The following is a 23114-nucleotide window of genomic DNA, read 5'->3' on the forward strand; positions in this document are numbered from 1 at the left end:
ATTTGTCCAGATCCCTCTGCAGGGCCTCTATGCCCTCGAGAGTGTCAACAGCTCCTCCAAGTTTCATGTCATCCGTGAACTTCCTAAGCAATCCCTCAAGTCCTGAGTCTAAGTCATTTATAAAGACATTGAAGAGTGCTGGCCCTAAGACGGATCCCTGCAGAACCCCACTAGCAACTGGTCGCCAGCCTGACATAACCCCATTTACTAGAACCCTTTGAGCCTGGCCCATCAGCCAATTGCTCACCCACTGTATCTCAACACAGAAACCTTTACACTGGAAAATACAATTTACTTCCTTCAGTTCTAGATATCCTTGTTAATGACAGAGGAACTAAATAAAAATACAGAAAAGCAGATTATTAACATAAACAAATAAGGACATATGAGATGCACAGCCCCATTATTTATCGTGACACTCCAGCTATTACTTAAGATATGCTTAGTTAGACTAATTAAGCTAGCACATAAAAACAGATAAAGTACCTGCTTAGACAATCATGGAAGCATCTCTGTAAGTACTAACTATGGTTGTTATCTTCTTACATAAAATAAAATAAAATAAAATAAAATAAAATAAAATAAAATAAAATAAAATAAAATAGAAATTATCTGAGCAGCAATGTCATCCAAGAAACTAAAATCACTTCTTCATTTCCCAGAATCAGTGAACATATCTGTAGTCTCCCAATGCTAATAACTTGAAAAAACATAAACAACATAAAAATCAGAATGTATCTGTGAAGAATTTATGTTCTTTAAAAAAGTTTTTGACTCTGTATAGCTGCCAGGATTAAATCTCTGGCTGATATACATTGAATCAGATGAAACAGAAACCTAATTTATATTATTATTTTAAATAGATTTTCTTTATTTTTTTTCTTATCACTGAGGAAATGACACTCATGTGTGATTTCTCACTAAAAAGATAATCATGCCTGTGATCACAGGTAGATTGAGCTCACTTAGAAGCTAGTGAAATGTCTAAATGACAGTTACCATAAAGTCCTCCTGCTGCTTTCATTACATTTGGAAGGTTCTTCAATTTTTTAATCAATTTTTGTCTTTGGGAAATTTTCACCTATCGAATATACCCTGAAACACAAACATTCACACCAGTCTTCTTGGAAGACATCTACTTTTGACCTGATATTCACAAGCTCATGTTTTTTTCCAGTACCGCTACAAGACTCTGAATAATTGCAGTTAAAGATGGATCTTGAGGGTCATTCTTTTAGAACAGCGAGAGATGATCTAAGACACAGTCACTTTTTACAAGATAGCAGAGTTACTATATGAGGAAGAAGGATGCTCAGAAGGGCAAAGACATTCGACTAAACTAAAATAAATTGAAGCATTAAACTCTCTCTTTCTTGTGAATACTGTCTTTTTGAAGTCAAGTAACATTAGATCACGGATATGACTTTCCTGAAAGTCCATGTTGAAAAATTAATGATTTATACTCAAGATTTACGGTTTCATATTTTCATTCAAACTATCCCACCATTTCAGTTTCAGTAGGAAAAAACCCCAGTCCTACACAACAACTTTATCAGTACAAAAATAATTTCGAAAAGATAAGAGTATATGAAATAAAAAAAGTATAGATTTTCTCAGTCTTATGAATCTTTGGACACTGTCTTATCAGTCTTGTTATTCATTCACTATATAATTGAAAAGTTCACAGGAGCGTAAATCTATATTTTAATAATTTCTGCCTTTACAAAGACAAAGATCTTGGTTGTAGGTTATTTTAAAGTTGTATTTGTCAATTTAAAGTGGAAGAAGGAAGGGTTTTTTTGTCTTTAAATGCCAGTTGATTGTTTCCTTGAAACTGTTTTAATTAGCTCATGTGATTTAATTAACAATGCTACTTTCTGTGGTTAGTACAGTATTTTAAAAGTACAATATAAAACTAAAGTAAATGCTTACAAATGTAGGTGAAGTTCTCTTTCAAAAACCGAGATTCTGAATGATCAGATGAAAGATGGATTGAAGCAGTTTGTCTGAATAGAGTAATTTTCACTTTGATTGTTTTGCAGCTGACTACTGTAGTAGAGACGATGACAGCTGGTATGAAGCTGTCTGAATCAGTGATACTAGAATGCAAATACATGCCAAGACTTTGCATAAAATCTACAACGCAGAGCTATATCTGCATGATGCCTTTTGACATCTCAGCACGCATGTTGACTTGAATTGGCGTCTTCTCTTTTTGATTTTCTGGTATCAAAATTAAATGGAACACCAAGAACAGAATATAAAATCAGACAGAGCTACCCAAAAAAGAGGGCAATGGTGAACAAAGCGGATCTTTTCATAACTGAAGTTAAATGTTTAAGTCTAGCAAACAAATATATTGAAGGAACTTCGCTGTGAACAGCTTCATAGCTGTTCAAAGGGATGCCATTCATCCTGGGGATAGTTCTGAATATGCTGAAAAGAAAATTCAAAGACTGAGGAGTAGCCTGATAAACACTTGTAATCTATTTGTCTTACCAGGTGGCAATGGCTGACTAATTTGGAGCACACCATTTTATGGGATTCACACTCAGAGCTGACTAGTCGACATGTCATTCTAAATACAACTTGTAGAATTTGTAGATTTTGATGAAAGTGATACATTTTCAAAAGATTGCATAGGGTTTCAGTCAAACAGCTCATTTAGTCAGAACTATGAATCAAACTTCACTGCAGTGCTTTGAAAAATCAATCACTTCCAAACTATCTCCAGACAGTTTAATGCAAAAAGTTTTGTGAAAATCATGACTCTGAAAGACATAATTCTACATCACTGTGGCTACAAAATGACAATAAGGAATAATCAATGTTTTGTAAAAGAACCTGAGTACAAAGGAACCATTCAAACCCATTGTTTTTATGGTTGTGTCTATAAGAGCAAGTCAACAGGAAAAAGGATTACATTGTTAATGGCAGATTCTTTGCCTTGATTAGAAAAGGAAATGCAATAATAAGACTTGAACTAATACCACATCCATACTAGATTTAGCTGTGAGAAACTTCCTCCTCTGTCACAGCAGGATGAGTGTACAATAAATCTATGAAGGGCTGGAACAGCAACTCTAAAGGAAACCAGAGAAGTAGTATTGAGTGGAAATAAATATTCAGTCTAAAATGGACATGTACAAAATTTCGTTCCTCTTGCTTTTTTAAGCAAATGTGGAGATTGTGACTAGAATTCTTACGACAGAAGCTAATATAATGCTTTGTGTGTCTTTCACAGCCAGCAACCACTGGCTACTGAGAAAACATGTGTGACTTACTCACTATACCATATGGTTGGTAATCTCAACATCACAAATCGTTCTGGTTTTGGAAGGAAGCAGTTTGAAACACTGTGGGATAGAACATGAAGTGGGGAGAGAGAAATAGAGAAGTGTGCTATGGATTGTCTCAGTAAAAAACAGAAGCACAACTAAGGCTTAACAGAAGCTGTCAGCACCCAACTACAAACAGGACAAGCACAGGAGGAGATAAAAACCTACATTTTCCCTTTTATACCTGCATAAAATCCCCTACTCACAATGCCCTCCTTCAGAAGAGAAGTAGCATTGGATGTGGTTGATTAGAGAAACACCCATAGCAGGCTCGACAGCAACATATCTTGAAGTTGGGTTAAAACACAGAAACTGTTCCTATGTAACTGAATCAATGCTAAAGTGATGCTCTGAAAACTATCAGATAAAAAGCAACAGGAAGCAACTGAAGAAAGACATTAATTCCTTTCACCCTCTGAAGACACCGTGACTACAAAGTGTACAGGTATGCGTGCAGGTATGCACGTACAGCCAGGTGAAAAACATTTACCTGAATCTCCAAATCACTGGGTAATAATGGTGTTAACACCTTATCCACTGCTACACACCTCAGAGTAATTAAAGTGTAGTGCAGCTAGTCTTCTTCATCTTTGAAACTTAATTTACTAATCCTAAAAATCTTAAAAATTTCTCTTTCCTATGTTCTTCTCTCTGGTAACCCATTTAGCTGGATAGAGGGTATGATACATGAGTATAAATAACGTTTGCTCCACAGAAAGTGAGATACAGCCTAAAGAGACTTGTAGAGTACTGCCTTTTAAAATTATTTTCAAATGTATGAATAAGTAGCTTCTGCTTTGGGAAGGCATAGACACTTGTGGGTAAGGCAGACTTAAAGTCATCACCATCACTCCCTGTCCCTGTCCCACGTTTTGGACAAAAAATGGCATGTTTGCACCCAAGCCATGGAAGCCATTAGATTTCTATCCTGGTCTGATCTGTGGAGTTCATAGTTCAAAGCTCTAGATTTTTTTCTGATTTTTTTGTTCAGCAGGCAGCTGGGTGCTGAAGCTCATTGTTATCCAGTTGCTGAAAATAAAGTGCCAAGAGCCAATCAAGAGGCCTTTGGGTAGCCAAAATGTTTGTCTGGGACAGACAGATATGACACAGGGCTTCAGAAAAGAACTGCATCCTCTGAAGCAGCAGGTGGTAGCTAAGGTGGATACCCTACAGCTACTCTACATCTAAAATATCACTAAATGCCTAGGTTTAGGCAATTGAATGTCACTCCCCATGTCCAATAGCACTCGCTGGCATGGAGACCTCAGCATTTTGTCTCCTAAATCCTGGGATTAATGTCTTAGCCAAGGGAACCTCTAATAATTTAGACACATTTTCTCCCCTACTAGAAGTGCAATCAGCAGACCAAAGTGAGTGGTGCTAATGGTCCTTATATCTCCATTATATGAGGCTCAGGAAGTTCACCCTGATTTAGATGTCAACTAATTTGTCTATCTTTGAGAAGCCATGGAGATCGGGAGATATCCCAGAAGGCTGGAAAAAGGCTAATGCCACCTCCATCTACAAGAAAGGCTTAAAGAAGGATCCAAGAAATTATAGGCCCATCAATTTTACTTCAGTTCCTGGGAAAGTTATGGAACAAATCTTCCTGGGGTCTATCACAAGTCAAATGAAGCACACGACTGGGAAAAGCCAACATGGATTCACCAAAGACAAATTGTGCTTGACAAACCTGATCGTTCTTCTACAACAGTTACCTTCTTGGTTGATGTGGGGTGAGTGGTGGACATTGTCTACCTGGATTTCTCTAAGGCTTTTGGTATGCTTTCCCATGGCCTCCTCCTAGAGAAACTGATGTATTATGATCTAAACATGTGGTCTGTGCTGCGTGTGGGGATCTGGCTGGCGGGCTGTACCCAGAGAGTGGTGGTAAATGTCTCCATTTCAAACCGGCAACCTGTCATGAATGGGGTCCCCCAGGGATCGATATTAGGCCCAACACTCTTTAATGTCTACATACGTGGTCTGAATGATGGGATCGAATGTACCCTGATGAAGTTTGTAGATGACGCCACACTGAGTGAGGAAGCAGACACTTCGTAAGGAAGAGCCACCCTGCAGGAAAACCTGGATAGGCTGGAAGAGTGGGATACCAAGAACCTTATGAAGTTCAACGAGGACAAGTGTAAGGTCTTGCACCTGGGAAACCATAATCCAGAAGTGCAGCACAGGCTGGTACCTACCCAGCTGGGGAGCAGATCTCTGGAAAAGTACCTGGGGGTCCTGGTGGACAGCAAGCTTGACATGAGCGAACAGTGTGCTGCTGCAGCAAGGAAAGCCAACAGGATGCTGGGCTGCATTAGGAAGGGTATCACCAGCAGAGACAAAGAAATCGTTATCCCAGACTACTCAGCATTTGTCAGGCCACACCTGGAGCACTGTGTTCAGGTTTGGTCCCCACTATGCAAAAAAGATGTGGACAGACGGGAGAGGGTCCAGAGAAGAGGCACAAAGATGATCAAAGGACTGGGAAACTGCCATATGAGGAAAGGCTGAGACGACTGGGTGTGTTCAGCCTTAAGGAAAGAAGGCTTAGGTGGGACCTTATCATCATGTTCTGGTATTTAAAGGGTGGCTTTTATTGTAAAAGAAGATGGAGACTCCCTTTTTACAAGCAGTCACATGGAAAAGATGAGGGGCAATGGGCACAAGTTACTCCTGGGGAGATTTGGATTGGATACAAGAGGAAAATTTTTCACAATGAGAACAATTAGCCGTTGGAAAAATCTACCCAGAGAAGTGGTGAATTCCCCAACATTGGACACTTTTAAAATCCAGCTGAACAAGGTGCTGGGCCATCTTGTCTAGAATGTGCTTTTGCAAACAAAGGATGGATCAGATGATCCTTTAATTCCCTTCCAGCCTGGTATTCTATGATTTTATGATTCTATGATTCTAGTTTCCTTGGCCAAACATCTCCACTACATAGGTGGTTCAGTGCTCAGGGAAAAGCGAAGGCAGAAACCGGAAGACCTTTTGGTGATATAGTCCACAAATAAGTTAGGAACCTATTGCTCCTGAAGAGCACTGCAGCACTTCTGGAGTAACCTTTCTGACTTAGTTTCCTTCTGAATGGAATCTGTTTCATGAGTACCACAACTGTGCTCAAAACTGAACTAATACATAGTAAATGGAGGCAATCTAGGAATTTACTTCAAAACTGCATTACTGCTCTGAACCAAGTTGGAAATGTACACTCAGTTACTCTGTAAATTCAAAAGTCAGATTTAGCCCAGGGCTACTAGGCCAGACCACTTCTACTGTTTTATCAGCTTTACTGCTTGGTGAAACAGCTTCCATGGTTTAGAAACTATTATCAAAAAAAACCAAAAACCAAACCAAACCAAACCAAACACCAACAAAAACCCCCCAAAACAAACAAACAAACTCTCCTGCCTTTACTTGCATTTGTACATCACCTGAGGAATTTCCAGGCTCCAAATCTTGATGGGCAACTGGCAAAAGATACCTCCCTAGTATCAAAGGGGTAGAGCAACTCAGAGTTGATGGTCATTACCTGATATTTCATAGTTTCATGGCTGCATTTCAAGTTCCTGCTAGAGTACAAGTATTCAAAAAAAACCAAACAGGGTTAATACAAAATGATGCCTGAATTATAAGGACCCTAAGTTGATATCTAGGTACATTCAAGAGACAGCAGCTAATGTAAAAACCTTTTGATAACCACCAAATTAAAATATCCTGTGTTTCAATAGTTTTGCAATGGTGCAGCTATTACCATGCCTAAGTAAATCTTGTATTAATCCATCTGGAATTGAATCTACAGAGACAGCCTCTACAGCATCAGTATTTGGCTGGGTAACTTATTATTTGTTCTTCTCCAATCCACCAGTAATATAACACATATTGCTTATTTGTCCACTTCTACAAATGATCTCTTACAGCTCCGTATATAAATAGCATAGAATCTCTGATTCCTTTAGTAACTATGTTTTATTGAAAAACATAATGGACAGCTAGTGAAATGGCAGTTCTGTGAAATCAGAATCATGTTCATCATTATCGTCCTTCAGGGTCAAAGATACTGTTGCCATAAGGAGGGAGGTTTTAACACACCAACACCTGTAACTACTTTTAACCCTGTGTAGAAGACTCCTCTTTTTGGTTTAGGAATCCAGGAGCATTAGCTGGCAGGGTGTGTTCAGTCAAATGTGCTTCTAAGACATCTTTGAAATATGATCTTACCATTCATCCTCCCTTTTATGTGTTCCAGCTCACTGTATAGGAATTGCTTGGTCACTTAGGTATTGCCTATCCAAACCACATCTATCACCCAGTGCTGCCGGGACATTGTTATTCATGTCTCAGTAAGCATTCAATCAATTTGACTAAAACCAAGAAGGTATAATATTATTTCATTACGAGCAGGCGGTTTTCCACAAGCAGAAATCCATGGGTGGATGCGTCTTCTGTGGAAAATCCCTGACTCATTCAGGAGCATGGTAAGTGGAGAAGTACTGTGTCACTTTAATTTGGTGAAGGAGCTACTTTCATGCTGATGCAATAGCTAAACTGCGTCAGCACATCAAATTTCAAGTTTATTTCTACTCATGAATTTGGAAGGCATAATGTATTTTCCTCTTCAGCACATAATCTTTTGTTTTTCTTGCAGTCATCAATATTTGAAAGCTGACAGCAGAAAATCAGCCTGCAAACTAAATATCTTGTTTAGAGTAGGCTACTAGTGAATGATCAAATCCTACATGAGTTTTTGTAGCCTGGAAAAGTTCAGAAGTAAATGCTGTTGATTGTTATAGGGCACCGCCTAGCACAAATGCACAAAATAGCACGAACAATGCAGTCCGTAAGATATAATCTTATTTGCTACTGTTTGTTGTTGGGAAATGGTTGGCTCAGAATTCCATTGACCTTTACAGCACCTGAGGGAAGCTCTCTCAGACAGCCAGGTCCTTCCATCATGCTTCAAAATCCAGCTCATTTCTGAGTGTTCAAAAGCTTTCATCAAATCAATGGATGTTCAACAGATTATAAGATTTTTCTCTTGGGTGCAAAATGATGCAACTTTAAGAACAGTTTCATGGCTTGTTGGAACATGTTTCGATTACAGAAGCTTTTTTTACTACAATGTGCCAGGACACTGAATGGGAATGTTTTTTGATCATTATAATTCTTCATTCCTCAGGCTGCAGTGCAGTTGACCTCTCTATATGGTTGGGCACTAGTTTGAATGACAGCACTGCAGTTGCCATGAGAAGTCGGGGTGAATGATACATTTGGCACCCATAATTATTTTGAACAAATGTAGAAAGTGCTGGGCCTAACAACTTTGCAGTTTATAATCAACTTTTCCACCCTTTACTGGTTTTCTCATGTGTTAACCCCTATAATGCCCTGAACTGTGCTTAGAAGAAACGTATTAGAGGCACCAAACTGGTGAAAAATGTCTAATCAGGAAAGAAAGTTGGTTTTACTCAAGTAACACTTTTTTATTAATATGTATTAACTATGTATTAATCTACATGTAGTATGTGCCGTTTAAAGAGATTAAAAGCTGCCTCTTACATTAAAATACAATTTTCAGTTACAGATTTTTCAGCCTGCTTCTGTAGCGCCACCGGAATAAAAACAGGAATGTAAGAGATGATATTTCTGAAAATTCTATTGTGAAAAACAAATCATTTGCTGCCTTGATATTAAAAATTGTAGCGAAGAGGAACGGAAGCACTGCACGTCAGTGCAGATGACTTTTATATTAAAGACTTGGGAAGAAATTAATCATTGTTGTAAGTGGGCAGAACACAGCTGGGAGTGGCTGAATTGTGTTTGCAACCAAGGCAAGCTGAACAGCACTCTGTGAAGCAGCTCAGCTGGATTCTCGAGCAGCGAGAGGCTGCTAACTATCAGCCTTTAAAAACACCGCAGTAGTGAAATCCCACCAAATAGCTGCAAGAAAGTGTTTGGTCTCAGGCCCAGTGGGAATTTCCTCAGATTTCAAATAGTGGGGCCATATGCCAAGATCCCTGCAGCACTGCTTAGCTCAAAAGTAAACAGCTGAATATATTTGGCACAGTTTTTACAACTGCTGCTCAAGTAGCTTTTGTAGGGGTTTGTATGGGAGCGGTATCATAGCGCTGGAATTAGGAAGAATCCTTTTTTAAGCCAATATTCTTTTGCTAAATCTCCAGAAGGTGTGTACAGGAAAGATATGAATTGAAAAAAAAAGGCAGAATTTTTTACTTAAGCAGAAATCAGCCCTCCAATTGTCCACCTATTCATAAGGGCAAAACTTCTGAGTGTGGGTTAGAGCAGGATGTGCTTTTCAAACTTCGAGGACTATTTTTCTCTTTTTCCAGATTATAATTTTTCAACAATAATCTTAATGTTGTCAGTGTTGCAGTTACTGTAACACACAGACTTTGCCTCCTAATACACTGCTACTATCAGAGTAAGTAGGTTCCAACAACACAGATTCACATCAACATCCCAGCGGTCGTGCTGACATGAAAATCACCAGGTTCAAACATCATGCCAGAACTCTTTGGTTTTCAGCTGACTGACACCTGGACATGCTGCAAATGATAATTGACTTGATCTTCAAGAATGAGATTGCCAGAACATTACAGCACTGAGTAGTACCAACTCACCTGCTCCAACAACTGTTTGGCTGGCAGACTCCAGGGAGACCTCTTATCATAATCTCATAATGAGGTATTAATAGCAACCTCAGAGGAAACTGCTTGTTCTTTCTTGAAGAGAAATTATCAGTAACTGCAAAACCCCATTTATTGTAGTGTACAGGATGGAAACGCTGGTGACAAGGAGAACATTCCCTGGATCCTCCTCTGCAGGTGGGAAGACACTCCTGAGATATGTGCTTCCTTTGGCAGGAAAAATCATACGTTGAAAGTCCAATACCTTGTCAACAGAAAAGTGAAACCAAGACAGTGGGCTTTGATGATACTTTCATATGAGGGATAGTAAGAAGAAATTTTACTTTTGCCTGCTTAGGTAAGAAAAAGCATTGATCCCCTACAAAATGATAGCGAGAGCCACTTACATGGTGATGCTACAACCGTTTCATTTAATTGAATAATAGAGGACAAATGAAATAGACTAATTTTACCAGAAAAGGACCAAGTCACAGAGTTCAGTCCTCTCTCAAAAGCACACAAGACTGTTCTCTCTTGTAGCTGCTATAGAAGTTCTTAGAGTATTTCAAAGAAAAAAAAAAGTCTTTCTTCAAGACTTAGAAACCATAATATCTGCATCTGGACTGTTTATAAAAATCAGTATTTCTCAGAGCAGCGTGAAAGCTTACCACCTAGGTTCAGTGCCTCTCAGACATTTTATATGTATATACTGAGGCCTACCTGCCAGGGAAAAATCTATAGCAATGCAGTTTAGATGGGCAGGTGGCAACGGAAAAAAAGGCTGCATGGAAAAATAAACATTCAGAGAACCACAGATGCCTATTGCTGGCTGATGTCTCCAGGACTTCTAGGCCTACAAAAGATCTCTCAGGTATTGATCCTTTTTGCTGGGTATGAAAAAGCTGAACAATCCCACTGAAGTTCACGGGAGCTGACAGATGCTATGAAAGGCTTTTCACAACAGCACTGACAAAGTTGTTTGCCTGTGTCTTCCACCAGAGGAAAAGATCATATGGCTTCACTGTTGAAAGAAATAAAATAGCAAACAAACACTGAGCAATTCTTTTAAGGTGAAATAAGTATTCAGCTGCTCTTGCCTTCCAGACAGAGAACTCCATCGTTTCCATATGAAAAGCAAGTTCTGCATTGTTTAGGTTTGAAGAAAATAAGATGAAGCAACATTTTTGTCAATAAATCTGAAGCTTTACAATCCAAATGCTATAATCAATGTTTCAATAGTGGTATATCATAGTTAAACTAAACAAGAATGGACATGAATTCTTCAAGATTTTCAGCACCCCAGAACACAAGGAAGAATCAGGGAGCATTTTTGACAAATTAGACCTAAACAAGTACGATAGAAATGATTTGACACTGCAAAGCTTGCCCTCTGTCAAGGCAAATATCTGTTTATATGCTAATGAGCGACTTCTCTCTATTAAAACAATTTGAAGTCATTCAAAAATACACTAGGTACTGAGTTTTTACCAACCAGCATACAAACAGAAAACTAATATCAAAAGTGATATGCACATCCATATACCATGAAAAGATGCTGAGCCCTCCCTTTTTCCTCTTCCTTATTTCTTAAGATTATTGGATTAATTATTTTCCCTTTCAATGTAAAAAGGAAAAACCTTCACAAAAATAGATTTGTCTTTGGGCATCTAAATCCTCGAAGTGATTTACTTAGGACTTGAGCATCAGGAAGGTTAAATGAAGCTGCAATTTCTGGTAAGGTAGTGTTTTCCCCTTAAATGACAGGCTGTTCATATGGAGCTACAGGACTTCCATACAGCCTTTCTGCTAAAGCCATCTCTGGCTGCAGGAAGAGGGTAGAAAGAGTCTGGTTTGGCCAGCCCTTTTAAAAAATCCATTTTACTCACCAGTTGCATAATCCTTCACTGTTATATGCTGGTTGTGATATTATCCAAAGCAATGTTGTTTTAGCACCCTGAACAACCCTAATCTCTCCTGAGACTTGTTTTTCAGCGGAGAGCTGAGCTGGTTTCAGCAGAGACCCCTTTAGCTCTGACTGTCCCTCCTGTCACACGAGCTGACCCAGAGGCACGGGCCTGTCCTGGTTTGTCTCGCTGGAGACGCTGGGGCAGCCCGGGCTGCCGGCGCTGGCGCTGCCGCCTGGCAGGGATGCTGGCCGGGCGCGGATGGAAGGACGTCAGCACCACGTCCTTTGGCAGTCAAGCCCCCGTGGGGCTGCCAGCCCTCACACCCCAACACACCGCAGTGCTCCCAGGGCTGTGCCGTTATATGGACGACACGCTAGAGATCTCTGGTGTCAGCAGCTGGAAAAAAGCGAAAATCCTTTCCTTCGCTACTGAATTAATTGTTGGTATGTGAAGTAGTTCTTTCTTGAAGAGAGTGTACTATTGAAATGGCTGAAAGGCTGAAGCCTAATGTGGGCAGAAGGTGCAATTTTTCTTGTTATCTGAGGTTGGCAGACACGTATTTACAGATGAATCAACTCAGTTTCCTAGGCATAGAGACAAATCAAGTCCCTAGAGCTTCATACCATGGGAAATGCTTTATAAAGTGTTCCAAGTAGTCCTTTATCAAATAACACGGTGGTTTTGAGCCAGCAGCTCCTCATCAAAGTATTGATCCTTTCCTGGCATCGCAACAACTTGTTGAGCTGATGACACAAGGTTTCCAGCGGAGCCAAGGGCATCTCAGCCCCTCTCCAGACACACTGGAGCACGTTGAAAAGAGCAACGAGATGCTGAGTGCTGATGAATAGTCCTTTGCCGTCAAGAAAGGAGAACCTGAATACAAACAAGGATTTATTAATATAATTTTTTTTCTTTCACATTTTGAGATCAGCGAAAACAAAAGCACATAAGCTTAAAGATTCAACCCAGCTTATAAAACACAACAGAAGATTTCCTAAGGTAAGTTAGATGCTGAAAGGTTACTGAACAACAAGGGCGCTGTGGGAAACATCATGGCCAAACCCTGAGCCTACTGAAAGCAGTTTTATCCTAGATTCATAATTTGTAAACACTAGATGAAAACTGACTGCTGTTTCTCTACCATAACAATTTTCTCATTAATTTTACTGGTTTTGAGCATACTGCCAACTATTAGCACTGAAATAAAGTGCGCTTTTTCTTCTATTGCATAGTGTGTAAAGACAGAAAATTGGAATACTATAAAGAACTCATATAGGTGCTGCTGTGGTGATTTATTCCTCCACTGCTCCCAGATGTTCATACTTCAACTGGCTAATTATTCAAGAGCTATGAAGAAATTGCCTGAGTTACTTTTTCCTAAGGAAAAGACCCTAATTCAGACCCCCTCTCACGAGGCATGTTACAGACGGAGCCAACCCTCCTGACTTCTTAATGAAGAGAGACACATTTGCAGTTTAGATCTCAGCCAGACTGAAAACTATGCAGAGTTGGCTCTTTTTCTTCACATACACAAACATAGGAAAGTTCATTTTTAGACAGAGCAATTTAATAAATTTGTTCCATTAAATTCCCTCTTGCCACAAGGAAAAAAAAAATCACTATTCTTCATGATACTCCAACAAAACCACATTTTAATTTGATTTTTATATAAGACTAAGCATTTGTATCTAATGTGCATCCATATATATACACATATATGGACACGGTATATCTAAAACAATGTAATGTAACTGTATTTCTGTTGTAGAGAGTTTAAGTAATACAAGCCAAAAGAGATATGAATAATAAGAATCAATTCGGAATGGAGTAGCTTTGAGAACAATTCATGGGTTGCACAGCCCAAGGTACTGTTATGATCATCTCCTCCGATTTTCTGCACAAAGAACACAGATTTTTCACACAGTAAAAACCTCAATCAATCCAAATGAATTGCAGCTGAAGTACAGCATATTTTTCAGCAAGACATTCTGTCTTGATTTAAAGAAATACATTTACAGGGAAGCTCCCATATCCTCTACCCAATGACGGAATTACTTATCCTCACTCTTTAGATAGTATTTCCCCTTAACTTCCTCTAGCATCAATTTCCAACCATTAAATCATTAACTGGGAACTGGTACAAATAGAAGAGTATCGCATATAAATTCATTTAAGTCACAGACAATAAACATGGTATGGTATCAGCTTGATATTAATAATATTAATAATTCTAGAATTATTATAAATGTTAGAACAAGAATACAGTATGACATGAACCACAAATTTAAAGTAGTTGTCATGCAGGACTAATAAAACTTGGGTTTTTTCCAGTATAATTTCTTTTGGTTTGTTGTTCTTGTTGTTAAAAAAAAAAAAAATTTTTAAAAAGAAAGTTTTGTCTGGTAGAAACCGGTCCGTTCTTCTCTCGACTATATTAGCTGGTCTAATATAAAATGCTATCCCCTTGTACAAACCTTTCCTCTCACAAAACAAAGCCATAAAGCAGAAAACACAGAAGTTTTCGAGCTTCTTCAGTATTTCAATATTGTTCCTGTTCTGCAGCCCATGGTTGATTTTGAGTTAGAGGCATTTTTGAAAAATGATGCATAACATATTTATTTCCTCTGGCTACTTGTGAAATCTTATTTTAATGACCATGCATACTAGAATTATTACCACTAGACTTCAGGATTTCAGTAGAAGAGATTAATCCTTTGAGCTCTTTCTATTTAAAATGGCTTCAACTTCCAAGGAGCTGCCTGTGATTGCCTTATCATTTTCTCTTCAAAACTCAGGGACTCTAGTGGTTTGACATCAGTATTCTTAGTTCATTTCTGGCACTAAGATTGCCAGTTCTGAAACAACTGTCAGGACCATTCAAGTGAAATTGCAAATTTTCATTTCAAAGTTTAGAAGCTAAGCTGTTATTTTTTTTATTACTTTACAACATGATGCTCCATGCTGTGTTATACAAGAAAGTGATCTGAATAGCGAAATACTTCATTCTCACTTTTTAGCCTGAGTTTTCTTTTCTTTCCCTTAGTTGAAAAACTTGTACTATTTCTACCCCTTTCTCAAAAGTATCACGGTCTAAAAAGAACAAAACTATGCAGGTTTTGATTTTTTTTCCAATTGCACCAAAATTCTTAAATTTGGGAAAACATTTATTGTCTTCAGCAAACAAGTACTTCATAAATCCAAATCACCAACAGACTATGACTCTTGGATAAAGAGCAGAAACAGTTTAAATCAAATGTATATTAAAATACTTTGTTATCTTTATAATATCTTCTCACCCAAATATTTGGAGTGGGTCTCATTTTGTTTGCAATGATAATTTTGTTTATGTCTCTTTGACCAAGATCCCAGCCCCTCTGTTGCTAAATCATAAGCCTTCCCAACACTCTTACCAGTAAAATGGGTAGCTAAGACAACAGCATTGCTACAGGAACACTCAGTTACTCTTTTCTGCTGAAAGTTGTGCTAGAAAGATCCTGTTACTAGAACTTCAACTGCAATATCTTCATTATACTCTTCACTCTTGTTTACATTTGCTCTTATTCAAATAAGAGCACACACAAACCACAGAAAGAGCAATATGAAAATTCAAGTACTAAAGAACGGTTAATGACATCTGATACAGACGTACCTCTAAACCAGCCAAATTACATTCCTCTTAAAGAAAAAGAAAACATGACGTCGATACAACTCACTTGAATAATAATGATAATGTATTATACTGAAGATATTTTTGGAAATGATATCTATGCAAGAGTCTGCAAGGCCAAACATGAATTTATATTCTATCCTGTATCTGTCATTCACCTTACGCTACCTGAACTCAGTCTGCCACTAATCCTTTTCTACAGAAACTGTATTAATAAGATTTCAAAATTGAAAATATGTGGAACACTAAAAGGGAAGGGAAGAAGGCTGTTTTCATTTTAAGGATACATTTCAACTGCCAGGCAGAGAAACTCAGAAACAGATTAAAAATCAAGTAGTGAAACTTAATTACCTTCTAATATACATTTGGATCAAAGAGAAATTAATTGGGAGAGAAATGGGGTTGAATAGCATGGTAAAGGCTTTGCTATCCTCAAGAAACACCAACAAAAACTAATCCCTCGCACAGACACAAATGACATGAAAAAGAAACTAATGGTGCTGTTAAGGCATGAAAACGGAAGTCAGCGGTAGACTTAAACTAGATATAGAGATACAAGGAGAAACCACTAATGGAATTTCAAAAAGCACTGGTCATGGAGCTGGATGGTCAAAGACATGACTAGAGCAAAACTAAACCAAACCAAAAAACAAACAAACAAACCAACCAACCCTGCAGCAGTCAGTCATGAAGATTGTCAGAAAACAAATGTACGCTCTCAGGATAAACTGTAGATGCCAATTAACGCACCTCTTGATGCATTCTAACACCTGAAAATATTTGCTGAAGATAAGCCATCAAAATTTCTGTGTAGTGTCATGTCTTCAGTCTTCTCACATATGTGGGAGGAGTTAAAGACTGACTTCTAAATAGCTTTTTTCTGACCAAAAAATGCAAGAACATGATTGATGCTAGTGGCATGCCAAATGCAATGTCTCCATGCCGAATATATCTTCTGAGAAACTTTATTTAGAACAATGGATCAAACTGGAGGAGAAACACAGAGTGGCCAGGGAATGAAGTAAAGGGAACATGTCTTTTATAGACTTTTATAGGTCTGGAGTTTCTAACACTGAAGAAGGCTCAAAGATCTACATACAAATTCACCAGAGGTTGTTACAATCCAAAGGTCAGAGCAGGTCATAATCACAGTCACAGCAGAAGCAGGATAACCAAAAAGTAAATAATGCTGAGAAATACATTTCCCCATGTCTGGTGCATTTCCTGAAATTTGAGATCAACTTGTCCATTAGAAACAAAATGGCCAGAACAGAGAGGTTGAACCAAACCACTTAAATCTGCTGTTCAGTTCTGTTTCAGAGTTACAAGACACTTCGTTTCAGGTACTTTCTCTGAAAAATTCAGTAATACAAACTTTGAAAAGAAGGAAAAAAGTGAGGTCACTTAGCAAGATGAGTATGGTTCTAAAAAGAAACCCGGGGGATCTGAGAGCCCTACTCACTCTCATATTACATGCCCAAATCTGGTTTTGCACTCTAGTTAATTACAGATGATTTTTTTTAATGCCAAGTTGTAGATTCAGAAGGTCCAGACACTCATCTTTTCAATTCTGACAAATTTCATGACCAGTTTTGAGATAAAAGCAATAGTAGACACTTTTACTAGTTGTCATGACGGAAAAACAAGTGAATCTGCGTCTGTTCCAAGAAATTGCCTAATGGTATTACCTACTTCCTCATCATGCCACAGTTCAATGTAGGTTTTCTGGCACCTCTAAAGCTCTCCCAGTAACTCAAGAAGAACTTCTAGTTTCAGGAAAACTCCACTAATGCTACAATGACTTTTGTCTGCACCTTGTTCTGATAGCATGTGAAGTTTAGAAACTTATATGAATTGTATAAAGAAAATATCTATCAGCAATGAACAGAAGGCAATTACCATTGCTCAGAGCCAAATATGCATTGATTTATTTCTCCATGTTTGAAGTGCTGTCATGCTGAAATGCTATGTTTAAACCTTCTCTGTGTGTGCTGAAGACATAATAACATTCAAGGCACTAGAAGTGTGTTGGAAAGAGGACCTGTTGGTTTCGCCAGCTTCCCTGTCTTTTACCCAAGACTTCCACTTGGAAAACGTCCTTCCTCCTCTGAGTCATTTAAGTCTCAACTGCATATTGTACCAGACTTCAGGAAAGGGCAGTTCCCTCCACTGGACGGCTGGTGAGCCGCGTTCCTCAGACACAGAGTGCTTGCTGCAGGCTACGCCCAACAGACAGCGTCAGATTGTCAGTTGAGGCTGTGACACAGATAAAAATAAAACTAAAAACATTCACCTAAAAATGCATGAAATATAAACATGAGCGCTGTTACTAATATTTTAGTGAATGACAGGTTTTGAAAACTGCCCACATTGATCGCTCTTCTAAAAAGAGAAAGAAGAGACAGATACGTTTACCCAGAGACAGCACATATTTATTTATGCTCTTTTCTGTTTCACAGTTTTCTTTCATGTTGCTGAATACAGAGCGTGAGTGTGCACAATTCCGTACATATGCACTACCAGTATAGGTGCATTTTGGCAAGTCTGCTGTTATTTTCAAAATCTCGTTCAATTCATGTGCAATAGAGAAGGCCACTTACAGAGAAAAAGTTACAAAATGCTATGATGACTGTCCACCTGCAATGATGACTCCTCTCAGCCATTACTCTCTCATGTTGATTCCTTCTCCGCTTTTTCCTCTCCAATTTTCTGGAAAAAAAAATGCACTGCACTGCAAGAGCTGTTGTGACTATGTGATTTGCTAAACCATGTCTAACCTCTTTCAATCCAGCTATTGGCTGTCTCTCTTCTTTCACATCCCTTTGTTCTCCCATGTTTCTACATGACTGCTTCTCCCATTTATCTTACCTTGCCCTGTATCTTTTTGTTACCAAGAACAGTACCTTCCAGGATTGTTGTCTTCCCTAGTATAAGTGGCTCTCTCTGTTTCTACTACCCTTTTCTTTTTGTACAGAATGTTGGTTTTGGACTAGCTTGCTCTGCAACTTCACTCGCTTTGCTCAATTTTATTTTAAAAGACTGTTTCTTCTATGATATTTGCAATAAAGTAGATGGATGCAATGGCTTGGTAGAAAAGCATGTGCATGGACCAAACAGAAACAGTGATCAGCCACCAGAGAAAGCCCTGTATGCTACATTGAGAAGCATTTCTACCAGTTTGTTAAAGCAGTAAAAATGTGCAGAAACTAATACTTTAACATGGAAGTGGCTCATTGGAATTCAGTTTAAAGTTTTTTCCCTATTCATTAAAGCAAACAAAAAAAATGCATATAGAGAAATGTAGTCTTGTCAGCTTGTAGAATATGTCAATTTAAACCACACCTCGCAGTTGCATCTACATTACAGCGTGTTGCTGACACTGTGATGTAAGGATAAGCATGAAAAAGCACACTCCCTCCCCAGCTTACACAACTATATCAGCACGTCCTTCTGGTGTGAGCGTAGTTGTTAGCAGGGGAGTGATGTTGTCAGCTTAGTTAATTATGTTTAGTATCGGTCTATACTTCCCTATGCATCAGGAAACCTTTTCCCAAAATACACTGCACCTCCACAGAAAACTCTACCTGTGTAGCCATACCAGCACAGCTATATTAGCAGAAGCTCTGTAGAGCAGATGAGCTAAAAAACAACTTGGTATAACTGAATGTCCAGTGAAACATATAGCATATAGAGCTCACCAGCTATCACACTATGTAAACATCTCAGTGTCTACTGTGTTCAAAACATTGCCAGTGCAAGCTACAATGCTCCTAATTTTGACCAGCTAAGAACATGGCTACATTTCTAAAGAAACTTCTTGGGCATCCTCTGTAGCAGTGTGTAGCACGCACTGTCTCAATTCTGAAAAACACCCACGAAAAATAAAGAAGAGAAAAATAAAAAAAGAAAATCTCACAGCTTACAAGCTTCTCATCAGCTCAATACATTATTTGCCCATGCTGGCAACACACCTCTTCCTAACTATAAATTCTTGCATACAACTTTGCATGGAACAAAACAAATACTACAGTAGGACTTTCAATATTTCTTGTTGCTCCGAACTAACAAAATTCACATGTAATTGGTAACTGAAATATTATTGCAAGTTTATACTGCAATCCCAGTAGGGCAGAGCTTTGTTAATACAGCTGCGTGGGCTCTGAAATAGCTGGTTTGGATATTTGAAGCAGTGAAACCACAGTCAAGCACAACTCAAGATCATTAAACAATTTCCCAAGCGCTTATTTAGATTATTGGGAGTGTCTGAAGCCTGTACTAATCAGCTGCAGGAGGCGAGTCCCAGAGGTGACTGCAGATCGTTACGCTCGCACCTGAACACTCGCAGGTCTCCTCAAGCACAACAGAGAGGCTGACAGTGGGATCTGTGCACGTCCTCAGCTGCCCATGTTACATGTCTGTAACCGGAAAAGTTCATCAGGAACACTGCAAAAACACATATTCAGATCACCTTTTTCTTCCAAGTACTGTATACCTGTGAACTTAACTTCTTATGAAATGCTATTAATACCATTTTATAAGTCCTTTTCAAGGGCTCACTCTGTGTTTGGATCCTCTTAAGTAATGGGCATAAAGAATTGTACCTAAATTACCTGATGAGGTCTTGAAAGGTTCCTCCTACCAAATCACTTCCACCTCCAGAACCTTGGCAACACAGGTTTGTGTCAGGGATAAAATAAAATACAGGAGAAGGAAAAAATATAAAATCGAATGGAAAGAGAATTAAGATAGTGTCCTCACCTTCTTGAATGTTGACAACAGAGTGGGCCCAGTCCAGCTCCGGGTGACTTCAGCCCTAGAGTCTCCACTAGCAGCAGCTCTCCACAGCAGCACTGGCAGAGACTGGGTGACCGTGCACTTCCAGTTCTTCTTCATACAAACGTAGCCCCATTTGCAGGTCAGCAAGAGTTATTTGTTTCCGGAATAAAATTCTGCACCACACTAAGGCTTAAGCACAATAGAACATATGCTGAATATAATGAAAGCTAAATAAAACAGTTAACTTTGTACTGACTTTATTATGTAATTCCATAAACTCTCCACTTCTAAAATAAACCAGAAGTTCCATGCAGCTGCACGAGGCTGACACAAAAGTTAAATGGTGTTAGTTCAGGATTTAAGTCAACTTTTACAAGCGTGACGGATGGCTTAGGCTATCTAGGCTGAAGCTAATTGTTTCCCTTTGACAAGTATCAACGATAAACAAATAAAAATAACATAAATACAGTTTCAACATCCGCATTAGTGCTGATAGAATGTATCTTTAAATTTCCAATTAATCACTTTTTCGACTCTCGCAAAAGCAAGTACCTCCTTTTTGTATTCTAACAGCAACAGGTGTAATTTGAATTTATCTAGCTAAGCCTAAGCAAAGTTCCACTCATGACCTTGCAGGTTTCATTTTCACTTTAGCTAATAGTCATAGTTCATATTACGTTATGTTTCTTGTGTATTCTATTAAAGTTGCTGATATTCAAGGTCACAATATCTCACAACGAGCTTACGGGCCCAGAATCTGTAAGAGGGATCCTCTTTAAAGGACATAAGTAGAGAAGATGATACTACTCATAGCATATTTACCTATAGATAGCATTGAAATTACTGGGACATGCAGCTTTCACTTGTGGGCTGCGATCTGTGAAATATTTTATTTTTGTCAGTTCTCAGAAGGTAACTGCTAAAGGAAACCACAAAGCAGGGAGAAAACTTCATTATTTTTTATTGTTAATAAGTAACTTACATATTAAATACATATTAAAGAACAAATGTTGCATTGCAGGTCAGGTATTGTACCACGTGCTAGTTTTTGAGTTAATTGTAGCAGAATACTCCCTGAACAATCTTTTAAATATTATATTAGCCTTGCATTAGGATGCAGCAAAAATACTCTGTAAGTTGGCATTGTTTTCTCAGGAGCCATACTCCAGAGAACAAGGCAAAACCATAACTATTTTGTTTGTAGAAGTAATGTATCCTTGGATCAGAATTGCTGAGAACACTACAGATACATGAAGACCTTCAATCTTGTTTAATCACAAAGCAAATAAACAAAGTGGATACAATGATAGGGTGATTCCAATCTTCAGGAGAAACTTAAAGCTGAGAAAGATTAAAGCTTCTCCTCCCCTAACCCCAAAGTAACTGGGTAAATAATTCTAAAAAAATAAAGTGAAAAAATCTAATGTATTTTGTTATAAAACGATTTTAATTCTAATTTGAGTGAAATCTGTCCTCTTCAGTTGTCACCTTCCACTGACATGGCAAGCTCTGCATTTCTTCCTGAACAATACTCTGAATTACTCTTTATGGTCAAACGAAAAAAGATTAAAGCCTGAAAACAACACACCCAGAGCACCATGAAGTAAAAACTGACTTTACGGGAATACTTTACTTAAGCACAGACAGGAACCAGGAGTGGGTCTCTGTACCACTCCAGGCTGGCACCTCACACCTCACAACCCGGCCAGGGAAGGCCGAGGCTCTGGCAGCCTCAGCAGAGGCTCACACAGCACCCACAGGTCCCGTCCGAAGCTCCCGGCTCCGGGCACCGCCGCTGCCGGCCGCTTTCTCGCCGCCCCTTTGCCCACCCCACGTTCCCCTGCCCAAGCAGGCGCGGCGAGACGCGGCCCCCACCGCCGCTCCACAGCGGGACGGGCGCACGGAGCCGCCACCACATCCCGCTCCATCCCGAGCTCCCTCCCCATCCAACACCCCCGCGCTGCGATTGGCCCAGCCTGACCCACCAGGCAGGACTCTCACTTCTGGTTGGCTGAAATCTCCGGGCCACCTTGAGGGGCGAATAAGCGGCGGCGTTGTTTCCTGGTTCCAAGATGGCGGCGCTCAGTCCCGTTCCTGTGGAAGGGAATGGGGGGGAGTGAAGCCTGAGGGAGCGGGCTGGGGCCGCGGGGAGGGGGATGAGGTGACGGCCGCCATGGCGAGCGACGGGGCCAGGAAGCAGTTCTGGAAGCGGAGCGGCGCGAAAGTGCCGGGCAGGTGAGAGGCGCTGAGGCCAACGGGAGGAGGACGCTCCGCGGGCCCGTCCCGCCGGCGGCCGGAGCGCAGGGCGGTGGGGTGAGCGTCCGGCTGCTGGTGCCGGTCCGCGGGGAGCGGCTCTGCCCGGGCCCGCCGGTGCCGCGGAGCCCGTCCCGCTTCGGTGTCTCCCCAACACCGTGTTCCTGCAGCCCCGGCCGCTGAGTTCAGCGGATCCTCGTCGGTCCGGCCCGTGCCCCGGTCAGGGAGCGTGTCCGGCCGCTCCGTGCTCGCAGCCGGGAGGTCGGTGCGGGGCCTCCCCGTCCCGCCCTCGGTTCTGCCTCGTGAACTCGGTGCCCGGAGCACCTCGGTGCCTGCAGCCGAAGGTGGCTGGTGGTCTCAGCGTTAGTTATAACTTGTATCAGAGGAGTTGTTAAATAATGATCTGAACATACGTTAACAGTGCGATGTCATCGTCAAAAGAGGTAATGTGATTTTGGGGATGTGTTCCCTGGAAAATTTGGAATGGGAGAACGTGTTTGTAGCTCTTAGCAATGATACT

General features: G+C 39.9%; 1 protein-coding gene across 3 annotated transcripts in view; it reads left to right on the top strand.

Annotated features, from left to right (window-relative positions):
- Nucleotides 1–22422: 22422 nt before the first annotated feature.
- Nucleotides 22423–23114, top strand: part of TBC1D22A (TBC1 domain family member 22A) — a 164505-nt gene continuing 163813 nt past the window's right edge. For all 3 annotated transcript variants that reach the window (XM_065657979.1, XM_065657988.1, XM_065657994.1), the window contains exon 1: nt 22423–22576. In XM_065657979.1, coding sequence (XP_065514051.1) covers nt 22515–22576 — 62 coding nt within the window. In that variant the 5' untranslated portion in view covers nt 22423–22514. The remainder of the gene's footprint in view (nt 22577–23114) is intronic.

This window comes from Caloenas nicobarica, chromosome 1 (genome assembly GCF_036013445.1).
Source record: "Caloenas nicobarica isolate bCalNic1 chromosome 1, bCalNic1.hap1, whole genome shotgun sequence".
Classification (NCBI taxonomy): domain Eukaryota; kingdom Metazoa; phylum Chordata; class Aves; order Columbiformes; family Columbidae; genus Caloenas; species Caloenas nicobarica.